The 12,918-nt window shown below is 49.8% G+C and overlaps 1 protein-coding gene across 7 annotated transcripts in view; it reads left to right on the top strand.

Annotated features, from left to right (window-relative positions):
• Nucleotides 1-12,918, top strand: part of LOC147252764 (CREB-regulated transcription coactivator 2) — a 30,062-nt gene that overhangs the window by 7,184 nt on the left and 9,960 nt on the right. For 3 of the 7 annotated variants that reach the window (XM_086217556.1, XM_086217562.1, XM_086217561.1), the window contains 11 exons: nucleotides 121-237; nucleotides 1,569-1,630; nucleotides 4,225-4,293; nucleotides 4,776-4,876; nucleotides 5,696-5,722; nucleotides 7,236-7,315; nucleotides 7,526-7,575; nucleotides 7,968-8,233; nucleotides 10,879-11,336; nucleotides 12,359-12,616; nucleotides 12,699-12,911. In XM_086217556.1, the coding sequence (XP_086073682.1) occupies nucleotides 121-237; nucleotides 1,569-1,630; nucleotides 4,225-4,293; nucleotides 4,776-4,876; nucleotides 5,696-5,722; nucleotides 7,236-7,315; nucleotides 7,526-7,575; nucleotides 7,968-8,233; nucleotides 10,879-11,336; nucleotides 12,359-12,616; nucleotides 12,699-12,911 (1,701 nt within the window). The remainder of the gene's footprint in view (nucleotides 1-120; nucleotides 238-1,568; nucleotides 1,631-4,224; nucleotides 4,294-4,775; nucleotides 4,877-5,695; nucleotides 5,723-7,235; nucleotides 7,316-7,525; nucleotides 7,576-7,967; nucleotides 8,234-10,878; nucleotides 11,337-12,358; nucleotides 12,617-12,698; nucleotides 12,912-12,918) is intronic. The other 4 variants (XM_086217557.1, XM_086217558.1, XM_086217559.1 and 1 more) reach the window with 4 other exon arrangements.

The raw sequence follows: 12,918 nt of genomic DNA, 5'->3' as shown, positions 1-12,918 counted from the left end.
CTCTCTCTCTCTCCCCCCCTCCCTCCCTCCCTCTCTCTCTGTGGTTACTTCCTGTCCTGCTGTCAGGCAGGTAGAACTGTGACTTGAGGGCACCTCAACTGTTTCTGTCTCCTCCGTCAGGGCTCCTTCTCCTCGACCCTGGAGTCCAACCGGTCGACTCGACATCACGGTCTGGTGGAGCGGGTCCAGAGAGACCGCCGTTTCATGTCGCCGGTCCGACCGTACCGCAACCGACAAGTATCCTCCACATTGTTGTCAAAAAGAAAATACTGGCTGTGTACTTGTACTTTCAAAACTGGGGAAAATGATACTAGAATATTCTTCTGAATATTAAAAAATATCTTGATGTGTTTGATTATAATAACCTGTGTTGTGTAGTCCAGTTTAACACTGCAGACCTTCATTTCTCTCTCTGTCCACAAGAGCGTGCCACACACCAGAGCAACCAGAGAATCAGTTCTGACCCAAACCTGGAGAACGTCCAGACGGGCTTTAGATTCAGGACTGTGTGGTTCTCAAACCGAGCCGCAGTCTCGCCAGAGCAGCTGCAGTGTGCTGGAGGCCCAAAGGCCCGCCAGAACTTGCAAGACAGACTGTATATTTTATTTTATGTATGACTGTTGTATGACTATTGTATGACTGTCGTATGACTGTCGTTTGACTGTCGTATGACTGTCGTTTGACTGTCGTTTGACTGTCGTATGACTGTCGTTTGACTGTCGTATGACTGTCGTTTGACTGTCGTTTGACTGTCGTTTGACTGTCGTTTGACTGTCGTTTGACTGTCGTTTGACTGTCGTTTGACTGTCGTTTGACTGTCGTATGACTGTCGTTTGACTGTCGTTTGACTGTCGTATGACTGTCGTTTGACTGTCGTTTGACTGTCGTTTGACTGTCGTATGACTGTCGTTTGACTGTCGTATGACTGTCGTTTGACTGTGGTATGACTGTCGTTTGACTGTCGTATGACTGTTGTTGGGGCTAAATCTTTGTGTTTGACTCTGTTTATTTTCTACATGTGAACATGGAATGTTCTCTGCCTGTCCTGGTGTGCACCGATGGCAGCTGAGCCTCCCGCACTTGTTTGAGGAAGCATTCAGTTTATGAGGATTGATTTCATCTCATTCACGTGAAAATGAGTCGGAAGAAGTTCTGCAGTGATTCTGAAAAGGACCGACCAGACGGTTCCCTTTGCTCAATCGATGAACAAACTAATTGCACAAAAATGAATGCATATCTGAGAACTTTACGTTCATTTGTTTAAGTCATTTCCTGAAAGCCGTCACCACAGAATGGCGATGTCACAGTCGTTGTTCAAAATGGCGACAGTGTATTTTCATGTAGGCTCACACAGTACAGGAAAACTGTGTCAAACACCAGGTGTATTTGACTGGGACATGAAGCTGCGCGATGGCTGCTTTGACGGCGTCGCTCAGGTGCAGCTGTGCGCTGCGTCTGAATCACACAACCTTTGAAGCGACCACGACTCTGATCTGCTGTCACTTCTTTCTTTGAATGTTTCCTGTTAAATCCAACATTGTCGCTTCCTTAACCAGTCACCTCCTCAGGTGGACAGCTCTCCGTATAACTCCGCCTACCTGTCCCCGCCCCCTGACCCAAGCTGGAGAAGGTACTGTTGCCCCCTGTCTGTCTCCATGGAGACGTGAGACATGGCTGTTTGGGGGGAAGCTTGTTTGTTATGTCCTCTGCTCCCTACGCTCCGGAGCCTCCGAAGCCTGTGTGATGCCTCAGATGGTTCGAGGGCGAAAATCAATAAACTTTGAAATTCCCGTTTTAGTTTTTTAGAAAGAGGGAGGGGATTTTTCGTACTTTGATGTCCCCGTGTGATATCTCCATCAGCTGGTGATCTCTGCCGGTCCCTTCCACTCGCACCAGTGCAGCACTGTCGTGCTCAACCCTGCAGAGCGAGATAAGAGCCCAGAAAAATCACAAAATTAGAATAAAAAGAAATTTCCTTGAAAGACTTAAAAGTAAATAAAGCAGTTAAAGTTGAGGAGGAGTTACAGAAATCTGCTTTGCTGAGAGTACAAAGACGTTTCCTGCTCCAAACCTGATTTAGGGTTTCTGAAATCAATGATTGTCAGTCTGATCCTGTTTCCTGTCAGTGTGTCCATGAGCTGAAACACTGCCCCCTAACGGGACCGTCAAGGACGCACCTGAACAGGAGCTGAAGCTCCAGAAGTGAGCAGGACTGTTGAGGTGGTTTAACACACATCAGCTCGTAGAGTGAAAGCTTCCAAAGCTCATTTATTGAGCTGAGTGAAGATTGGTTCTCGTGGCCGTGACGTCATGGGATCACCGGTGAATAACACGCAAGTTCTGAGGACAGATAGCGTGGCATGTTTCCAACATGGCGGCCAAGGCTCTTCTGTCGCAATCAACAGTTTTACAACAATTCACCAACATATTGAAACATCTCAGGCCTGAATTCAGCTTTGCAGTCACGCAGTCTTCACTGGTGCTGGAGTTGTTGAGCTGGACTCAGCTGAGCAAACCCCCATCACGGAAGCTGCCGGCGAGATGCACCACTTCCTGTCCTCCAACTAAGATGCAGTGTTTTGGCAGTGCTGTGGTTGAGGTCTGCTTAAGTTTAGGCACAAAAACCATCATTGGGTTAAAATGTTGACGGCTGAAAATGTCCCAATGACTCTTAGTCACCAAAGCCAGGAGGAAATGCCGAGGGAAGCCAGAGAGCCTGACCGTCCTCGGAGGCGCGGTGTGAAACGCCACACTACTGGCAGAAACTGACTTGTTACGCATGCGCCGGTTGATGAGACATCAACAGCAGCAAATGACAAGCTGACGGACGAGTGTATAGTGGGTCGGTTCTGACCTTGCTGAGGGTCCAGACCAGGACTCTGGTTCTCCTCTGGCCTCCGAGCTGCCCACTGAGGCTTCACAAGGCTTTTCATGGATTCTGCTGAGGCGGCTGCTTGGGCTGGTGTGCCTGTCGGCCAGTAACACTAACCCTAGACAACCTACGGGAAATGGCGTTGACTCAAGCCGACGCCTCTCCAAATCTGAGTTGGTTCTGAAGAGTTCTCCGCTCTTTTTCTCTTCTCCCTTCTGGGAATCTGTCTTGTTGTTTTGGCTTCTTGCTGTGTTTCTGCTGGTCCTTTTAATTTTCTCCTGCCTGGCTGCTGTCTTCTGCCTGGTTTTCCTCTAACAAGACAACAGCTACCCTTCAGAGAGAGACTGGCCCTGGTCCCCCCCCCCCCCCACACACACACACACATCAGACAAGTGAAGAGTGTAGCTCAGCGGTCCCTCTGGTGTGTCGCCCACCAGCGTTTGGAGTCCCTCCAGACGTGAATCTGGACGGTTAAACGTTCAGAGCTGTTGGGGTCCCACCTGCACACGGCGCTGTCACTCTTTTGTTTGCGGGAGTGTTTGTGCTTATTCAGCAGCACTTTGCTAACCAGCCGTCCTGCAGTTACAGGAAGCGGTCAGATTTGCTCTGACCGCTTCCTGTAACTGCAGGACGAGCCCAGTTCAGGTCAACTCCTTCTATATTTTCAACGAACCCTTGGAGCAGCCAGCCTGGCCGTTCCTCCCTGCTGGAGACTGAAGCAGCTCGCTGCGGTCAAAGGGCCAGTCAGAGCGGCTCAGTGGCGAAATACCATTTTGTGTCTTGTGTAAAATCTTGATATGAATGACTGAAGGTGTCATGAGGCAACTTGCTCAGTTGACAAAAAGACAGAAGACAAATGCACACAAACTTATTTGTATTATATTATTATTATTATTAGATATTATAGTTATATTTCTAAACTTAAAGAACAAAAACATGTTGGTGCAGGACGTTTTGAAAAATGCAGTTTCTAAATTGAATAAATGGCAATAAAGAAATACCTTGTTTATTAAAACCAAGCCATGTCTGCAATGCTTGTGCAGTCCAATTGGAACAGGCGGGTTTAGTGGTTCCTGAATGTCACTGTACAGGAGGGGAAGTCTCGATGGTGCAGCCTGACGTCCAATCACAAAGGAACGTACATGCAGTTCAGGCGTCACGCCGGGACGCTGACGGCCAGACTCCAGCATCGGTCCGTGCTGCCATGCTGCGCCAGCCTCCCTCTCTTCCTTCCCTCTCTTGCGTTTGCTTCCTGAGCCCGCACTCCTCTTCTCTTCCTCCACTATCTTTATTTTTGCGATGTTCTTGCTCAGTGGAGGAAAATAACCATTTTTCTTGTCGATCATGAAAAGGCATTGGTCCGGAAACTTCCCCGGGGATAAAAGCCAGTTGTTTCGTCTCCCCACGACTGCACTCAACAGGTGACTCCTCCTCCGTTTTCCTCCTCCTCCCCTCTTTACCTCTCTGTCAGCCATCCTCCGCTCTGCCCCCCCCCACTGACTGCGACTTTGGAAGGTGTTTTAGTTCTTCCTTCTCCGGCCGACTTGATTAAAAGACTTCTTCCACCAAAGATCCCAGCCCCTCCCTCGCACCTGTCTGTATCAGTTTCCCTGTCTCCACTCTGTCATCCCTCCATGACACTCACTCCTTTCACCTTTAATCCTTCACCTGATCCGCCCTCCGCCGTTCTGTCGAGTCTCTCATCTCTTTCATCTTCCGAGCTTCTGGTAAAACATCTTTAGAGTTCAGAGCTGAGAGGAAAGTTAGCGGCTGGATTACCACGACTCCTGGCGTTCTAACCTGCTCGCCTGTGACTGGCGGTCCTCATTTAACCTTCAGGTCTCAGCAGGTAGAGACTCACCTGACCTCCATGTCCCTCACCATGTTGTCTCTCCTCCCTCAGGACCAACTCTGACTCCGCCCTCCACACCAGCGTGATGAACCCCCCCACAGGAGACCCCTTCACCACTGGAGGACCCACCCTCACCCCCCACAGACGCACCGGTGAGGGGAGAGACACAGACTCAGGCTTCCTTTCTCCCATTGAGATATGAATTCACTGGTTCTCAACCTGTAGGAGGGGCGCAACTCCCCGATGATGGCTTGTTGCTCATGACCCCCCCCCCCCCCCCCCGCTCTTTTTGGCCTACAGAAAGAAGGAAAATGAGTTGCAGGTTTACTCCGCGACTGCGCTGTCACAGTCAGCATGTGGCCTGACGGTCACAGCCTGCTACTGCTCAGCCTGCAGGAATGTGCAGAAATCTGTTCCAAGTTGATAGTTTTTTTATTCATGCAGGAGTTTTGTATGTGTTTTGTTTAGAATTTTCCAGTGCAAACACACTTTTGTCACACTCAAAAAAAAGGATTGCAGAGACAAATTCTATCACTTTAGTAGTGATTGTTTGGGTGTTATGTCTTTTTTTTCATTTGTCGACCCCACGGGGCCCCGTGACCCTCAGGTTGAGAACCGCTGCCGTAATTCACAGAGCAGCTTTTAACAGCTTTGAAGCAGACACATCAGTAGTTGGATCTCGTGAATAATCAGATGTGATTGGATAGCGGAACCAACGGTCCCTGCAGAGCAGCAGGGGACTCCTGCATGCAGGCGTCCCCTGGTTGAATCGGCCTGCGTGGGGAGGACATGGAGGTCCGGCAGCTGTGTATCCTGCAGTGAGCCGTTCACCGCCAAACTGACTGTTTTGGCCCGACTGCACTGCTCACAAAGATCTCTGTCTAATCGGCTTCTGTCTCAGCCGCCGGCAGAATCAGGACGTTGAGAGTATAAACTAATAACCGACCTGTTGTCTCTGTTTGACCCGACAGGTCAGAGCGACGGGGAGGGCAGAAGAAGTGAGTTAATGACACTCGCACACATGCTGCTGTTGCCCCTCAGAACAGAGCCACAGTTCACGTACCTGGAAGAATCCCTGAGGGTTATTATGCGTGGTACAAAAACTCAGATGAGGGTTGGAAAGATCTTCAATGACTCTCCACCTGTGGTGCCTGCATCCCCCGGGAGACCTGGGAGAAGAGCAGCGATGAGCAGCTGCTTTTGTGTGGACGTTTGTTGCCATGTAGTCGGGATCATCTGATAGCCAGAACTTCCCAGTCACACCATGTCAGTCTAACTTCAGCTGACAAAAAATCAGAAGTCCATTCAGAAAACAAGCGTTTCAAAAGTTGTGTTCCTGTGGGAAGTCGTGACCGTGCATGACTTCATGCTTGGTACGAATCAGAACCTTAATGGCGCGGCTGCAGATCCGTGAGCTAAGCAGCGGCTCTGCTGCTGCTCGCAGTCCGTCTCTCTGTCGGTGTCAAGATTTGAACCGACACCAGATTATTTTTTCACTTTGCTGGTCATTGTAGCAGTTAAGCTACTGTGGCGTTTTTCAGTATGTTTCTGATTCGTTTTTTTTAAAGGAGAATAACTGTTCGAGGTTATTTACTGTTTGAACACAACTTGAACAGGTCACATCTGCAGCACCAAATAAATCATGTTAGTTAGAGCTTCTGTTTCTACACTAACAGAAAATATATTACCAACAAAAGCCACATTCTGTTGGGAAGCTCATTTCTGTATTCACATTTTTTTGTAAATCTTTACTACTTGTCGCAGTAACAACCCAACAGACCTGCTCCAGCTTACAATTGAAATCGTCGCGCTAATTTGCCTTCTCAGCGTGGATGCTGCTGCAAGCTCACCAGCTTGGAGGCGGCTGCTGTTTCACGTGGTGATGAGGGACATGGAGAAGCAGAGGGGGCTGAGAAGAACAGCTTTAGTAACAATGAGGATGAAGTTAATCAGAATCAAAAACTGGATTGCACAGCACCTTTCATACAAAAGCTGCTGCTTAAAAGTGCTTTATAACAAAGAGAGAATAAAATCAAAACCGCAAAATATTGAAAATACAACAAAACCAGACTGCAATCATAGCACAGAACTTGAAATAGACACCGTGCACCACTGGATGAAGGCCTAAGTAAAGAAGCAATGTGAAGCGTCCAGTGAGCTGCTCCCCTCCTGCCTGCTGGTGCTGCAAATGACAAAAGCTGCGTTACCATCTTCTTCCTGCTGTGTCTGGAGGGCATTTAGCTGACTTGCAGTGTAGCTAACTAGGGGTTAGCAGTGTAGCGTGGTTGCTGCTCATCAAGGGTTTTGTTTGCGAGGAGGAGGATTTTAAAACCTACTGAAATGTTACAGGAAACAAGTGAGGAGCCGCTGAGTCAATATCAGTAAATTAAACTCCAGTAAAGCAGACGAGAGCTGCAGCAAGTGACACTAATCAACGTCACACTTGTGCGTGCAGAGCAGCTTGAATACTCCAGTGTTTAAGGGGTGTTCCTCTGCTCTCTTGTCCCTCAGTGTTTCCGTACCCGGTCCCTCCCATTGAAGAGAACGTGTTGGATGAGGGGAAACTTCTCAAACCCTGGGACATAAAGAAGGTGAGAACATGACAAAAATCACTGATTTACTTAATTTATCCTCATTATTTATTTCTTAATTAGCTTGTTTGGTGTTTCTGCGATTGTTTGGTTTGGACCTCAATCTGAAGGCATGGTGATGGAATCAGAAGCTTGTGAGATCATCGATGTTATCCTGATGTAACACTTGAAGAATTCAATTTGATCCACTTCGTTTGTTTGTGTCTGCAGTTGCCTCTGTTGTCGTCCAGGCCAAAGTCCTGTGAGGTTCCTGGCATCAAGTGAGTTTGACACTGAACACAAACACCATTCATGCAGCTCCTCGCACAGGCTACGTGATGTCATAGCGACCATCGCTCAGCGCTGTACTGAGGCCTGGTAATGGATCAGGACTCCCTCAAAGGCAGGATTCTTTTACTTCGTCCTCCCTGCCGGCAGCGATCAGTTCCTCTGTCGCTTCTGTTACCAGAAAATCAAACGGAATCGAGTACAAAGTGTTCCCGTTAGCAAGGGAAGTCCAAGTGCTAGGAATCATTCTGGTCACAGAACAAGATGGACGTTCAATAACCAAGACAGCAAAGTGGCGTTTCGACAACAGTTGACCGTCAATTCTGTTTCACTGTGATGTCATTACTGACGTGACCACATCTGAACTTCCTCTGTGTCCTCTCAGTATCTTTACATCCCCGGAGCAACCGTCCACTCAAGCCCATGGCGTCCCTTCAGCCCTCAACACTGGCGGCTCGCTGCCAGACCTGTCCAGCCTCCACTTTCCCTCCCCGCTGCCCACGCCACTGGACCAGGATGAGCCCGGCTACCCAGGATCCTCCCTGAGTGGAGGCAGCAGCACAGGGAACCTTGCTTCCACACTCACCCAGCTGGGTATCAACGCTGCCAACGTGTCTGGAGGCAACGGCACCTTCCACCATCACACGCCAGGTACTTTTGTGGCGGTGTTGCTTCATAAAAAGGAAATAAGAATCATTCACCATTTGTTTTTGGTCTGCTGTGATAAAGTTTGTCAGATTGATACTTCAGACTCCGTCCATGTCAGTCAGGCCAGGTTTATTTGGGTGGCGCCAAACCCCAACCAAAGTTCTGTCCTGACTCTGTCCAAGTAGAGCAGGTCCAGCACCTCCCTCCTTCAATGAACCTCCACCCAACAATTCTCCATCAGCAGCACATCCTGCAACAGCAGCCACCAGAACCTTCCTTTACCAGCAGGAAGGTGGAGCAGATCCAGGATCAGTGGGGACGGAGAGAGAGCAGGAGAGCAGGACAGAGACAAAGACAGAGAATGGAGGAGGACAGAGAGACAGAAGGAGAGAGAGGGACAGAGATAAAGAGGGAGAGACAGGAGGAGAGACTGATGGACAGAGACAAAGACAGAGAATGGAGGAAGACAGAGAGACAGAAGGAAAGAGAGGGACAGAGATAAAGAGAGAGAAAGGAGGAGAGACTGATGGACAGAGACAAAGACAGAGAATGGAGGAAGACAGAGAGACAGAAGGAAAGAGAGGGACAGAGATAAAGAGAGAGAGAAAGGAGGAGAGACTGATGGACAGAGACAAAGACAGAGAATGGAGGAAGACAGAGAGACAGAAGGAAAGAGAGGGACAGAGATAAAGAGAGAGAGAAAGGAGGAGAGACCGATGGACAGACGGGGACGTGAGCAGGTGGAGCTACGGGTGGCAGCTGGAGCCTCTTCAGGTCTGGAGCCTCCTCCAGCAGCACCAGGATCTGGGATGAGGGGAGAAGAAGAGGAGTTAGTAACACGTCTGAGGACAGGAGGAGGAGAGAGAAGCCCAGTGCATCATGGGAGATCCCAGCAGTCTGAGCCTATAGCAGCAGATCTAAGGGCCAGCCTAAGCAGTCCTGACTATAAGCCTGATCAACAAGGAGGTCTTAAGTCTGCTCTTAAACCTAGAGAGGGGGTCTGGGTCCTGGACTGAAACTGGGAGACGGTTCCACAGGAGGGGAGCCTGGTAGCTGAAGGCTCTGGCTCCATTCTATGTAGAAACATGCAAGCATGCAGGACAGCACTCCGATGAGTCACCTAGACTAGCTGCTAACGTGTTGGTTCAACCAAGTCCACACTTGCTCACCTCAAGTGTTGTAAGTGTCACTTTTATCTTGGCTCAATGACGACAACCTGGAGAGTTTGTAAACTCACGTTTTAGGACAGTTCGGCTGTTGTTAGCTGTCAGTCTCCATTAGCTTCAAGCTAAAGATGCATGGCTGGCTCTTGCTGCATCTCCTCACTGCCTCACTGTGCAGCTGCGTGGATGAACTCCTCAGCTCAGTGGCTGATGGGATGTTTGAATTTAGCTTGACCTTTTTTTTCATGGGAGGAAGTGCAGTCGGGAAAGTGTCCTGTCATGGGCGACGAGGGGGTCTGTGTGCAGGAAGCCTCCATCAGCCACCTCTCCAGGCGCCTTCAACAAGGTCTGGACCAGTGGTGAAGCTGCACAGGAGGAAGAACCTCCTGCGGTGGACTCCTCAGCTCTGTCGTAGTCACCTGGACGGTTTCCTCACAGACGTTCCTCCTCTCGTCCAGCGTGTCTCTTAGGCTCTGAGTCACTTGTGGGAGATGCAAGCTTTAAACTCCGTGTGGGTGTGAGCCTCTACACAGTCGTTACCTGTGTGACGAGCGCTGTTGGGCCCTGTTGCTGCTCGTCCGGGTCAGAAAACGGACCTGAAACGAAGCTTGCAGGCGGTGTGACCCACTGCCTGGCTATAAAAAGATGATGTGGAGATGGAGGATTGGACTGAGTTCAGGTGGGGAACGCAGCTGATGTGTTCTTCTGGTCCCCTGGAGACAAGCTCAGGTGAAAACAGGACGCTGGTCTCTGTGGGGTCGCTTCCTGGAACACGCGTTCTATTTTAAATCACTGCGGAGCATGTTGCCCTGGAAGGGGAACATTCAGAGTTTGTTCCGATGTGACCTGAAGTAGAAGTGAGTCTGTTTTTATCACAGCTGACAACAGCAGCATCCGTCAGGGGTGACCAGTGGATGTCCTCAGTACCTGTACATCTAAAATATCAATCCTCTCAACGACAGGTGTGCGTGTGAGCCGCTCGCTGCCTGGAGAGGCCGTCACGCTCTTCTGTCACGTGTTACCTGCTGTCTCAGGCCATAAATACTTTTAGAGAGTTTCTTAGTTTTCACGATCAGGCTGTGATACATCTCAACATTATTCTGACCACACCCACTTCACCCCCACTCAGCTGAACTGCTATGGGTGTCTGTTCCCAGCTCAGGCCTTCATGCATCAGATGAAATGGCAGGAGTGCCTTAATTGATGATTACCAGATCGTTAATCTGTCTTTCATCATGAAATCTGTTAACTGAAGGAGAAAAATACTCCTGGAAGACAAAAATCATGAATCAGAACCCCGGGTTTTGGACTGTCCCTCGTGTGAGGGACTCTGGTCTCTAGACTGTTGGGGTTGCACCACTCCTGAAATTCAAATTAATGACATTTTTCTGGATTCCATCCATGACTTTTTCATTTCCAGGATTGAAGTTGTTTTCTCTCTTGGTGGATGCTCGTATCCATGGTTGTCTCGTTTGTCCTTCTCAGGTCTCTTGGCGTCCCTACAGAGCACGCTCAGTAACCCCTCCCTGCAGTCATCGCTAAGCAACCCAAACATCCAGTCATCGCTCAGCAGCCACTCCTTCTCCAACTCTCTGAGCTCCGCCTCCCTACACTCATCACTCAGCAACCCTTCGCTGCAGTCATCCCTAAGCTCCTCCCCCTCACTGCCATCCTCCCTCAGCAGCCAATCACTGCACTCGTCCCTCAGTAACTCCTCCCTTCAGTCAGCCTCCAGCAGTAACCCCAGTTATAGCAGCGGCGTCGGCTCCTCCTCATCCTACTCACCGCTGCTCAGTGGGCAGGGCCAGCCGTCACTCAGCACATCGCCACGGAGACGGGCCCAGCTCTCCCCGCTCATCCTGCCCATGGGAGGGGAGTCACGGCGGCATCACTCCAAACAGTTCTCCCCCACCATCTCCCCCACGCTGTCCTCCATCACACAGGTAACTCACACACACACACAAACACACACACACACACACACACAAACACACACTGTCCTCTAGGGCTGGGCAATACAGCCAAAAAATAAAATCTTGATTTTTTTCTTTTTAAAATCCGACTCACGATTTTAAGCGATTTTTTTTTTCTGTGTAAAAAAAACCAAACACGAACATAATTCGAAAAATAGAATTTTTATTGATGCCAAAACATCAGATGCATTTTTAAAAGATAATAATTTTTTGAATTAAATTAAATACGTAAAAAGCCACCGCATCAGGAATGTCCTTCCATCTCTTTCCTGACTCGCCACACGGCGCAGCTTTGGAAAACGCCGCGGCAACACTTGGCTGTGATTTTGGTGGAGGTTTTTCATGGAGCTCGCGTCAACGCTTGGAAGGCAACGCCTCACACGTTGCTCCCACTCTGGCAGGTGCTGTTGCTTGATGTGCTGGAAAAGATTTGTTGTGCTACTTCCCTTCGTTTTCACCATCTTTTTACAAAGTTTGCACAACACACCGGTCTGTTCTGTGTCCGACCTCGCAAATCCAAACCGCGTCCATACCACCGAAGTCACGCTTCCCTTTTTTTGAACAACATCGTGCTCTGTGTCCGTGACTTCAGCCGCCTCCATCCCTCATGTGTGTGTGTGTTACCTGTCCGTCAGGCACAAGCATGGGCATAAGCCAGTGTTCTTCTTCTTGATCGGACCGCAGTCTGCTGAGGAAACAGCGCCAGTCCTCCTGATGAATGTGCGTGTTGTGGTGACTGTGTGTATTACACGCAGCGGGTTGAAATATTAAACTCGATTTTGAGATTTAATTTTTTTCATAGCGATTGAAAAAATAAAATAGAATTTATCGAATTAATTCGGTTTATCGCCCAGCTCTACTGTCCTCATCATGCAGGTAACTCACTCTCACACACACACACACACACACACACACACATTCCCAGCTAGTTTTATCTCAGGAGGTGTATTATTACATGATTATTACACGCTAAACACCCCCCCCCCCCCCAGGGCGTCCCTCTGGACACCAGTAAACTGCCCCTGGACCAGCGACTGCCTCCGTACCCCCTCAGCCAGTCCCACCAGCCCCTCCCCAGTCTTCCCGGGTCCCAGCAGGGGCAGCAGCCCCCCCTGCTGGGCCAGCACCAGCAGCAGCATCTGCACCGCCTGCAGCAGCAGCGGCCCAACGCCCCACAGTCGATGCAGCAGCTGCACCTGCAGAACCTTCGCAACACACACAGCCAGCACATGCAGCAGCACTTCAGCACGGTAAGTGGTCCTGATGCTCGGATGCGTCAGTCCCAGGTCCTGAGTCTGTCCTCTTGTCTCATCTCAGTGGGTGTTTTTGCAGCAGCAGAGGCCGGTGGGACAGCCGCTGAACACCACCAACACGCTGCTGATCAAGAATGAGAGCGTGATGGACCCGTGCATCCAGAGCTCCGCCTCCTCTCACTGTCACGTCAAACAGGAGTCGGAGCAGCAGACAGAGCAGCAGAGGGGGGGTGGCCTCCCTCAGCTGCAGCAGATCAGCCACAACCTGGCCACCGATCTGGGCCTCTACAATGTGAGTC

This window comes from Aulostomus chinensis, chromosome 11 (genome assembly GCF_037954235.1).
Source record: "Aulostomus chinensis isolate RoL2024-O1b breed Wild chromosome 11, RoL_Achi_v1.0, whole genome shotgun sequence".
In the NCBI taxonomy this organism is placed as follows: Eukaryota; Metazoa; Chordata; class Actinopteri; order Syngnathiformes; family Aulostomidae; genus Aulostomus; species Aulostomus chinensis.
Note: the sequence above shows the minus strand (reverse complement) of the source record. Positions and strands in the feature narration are given on the sequence as shown.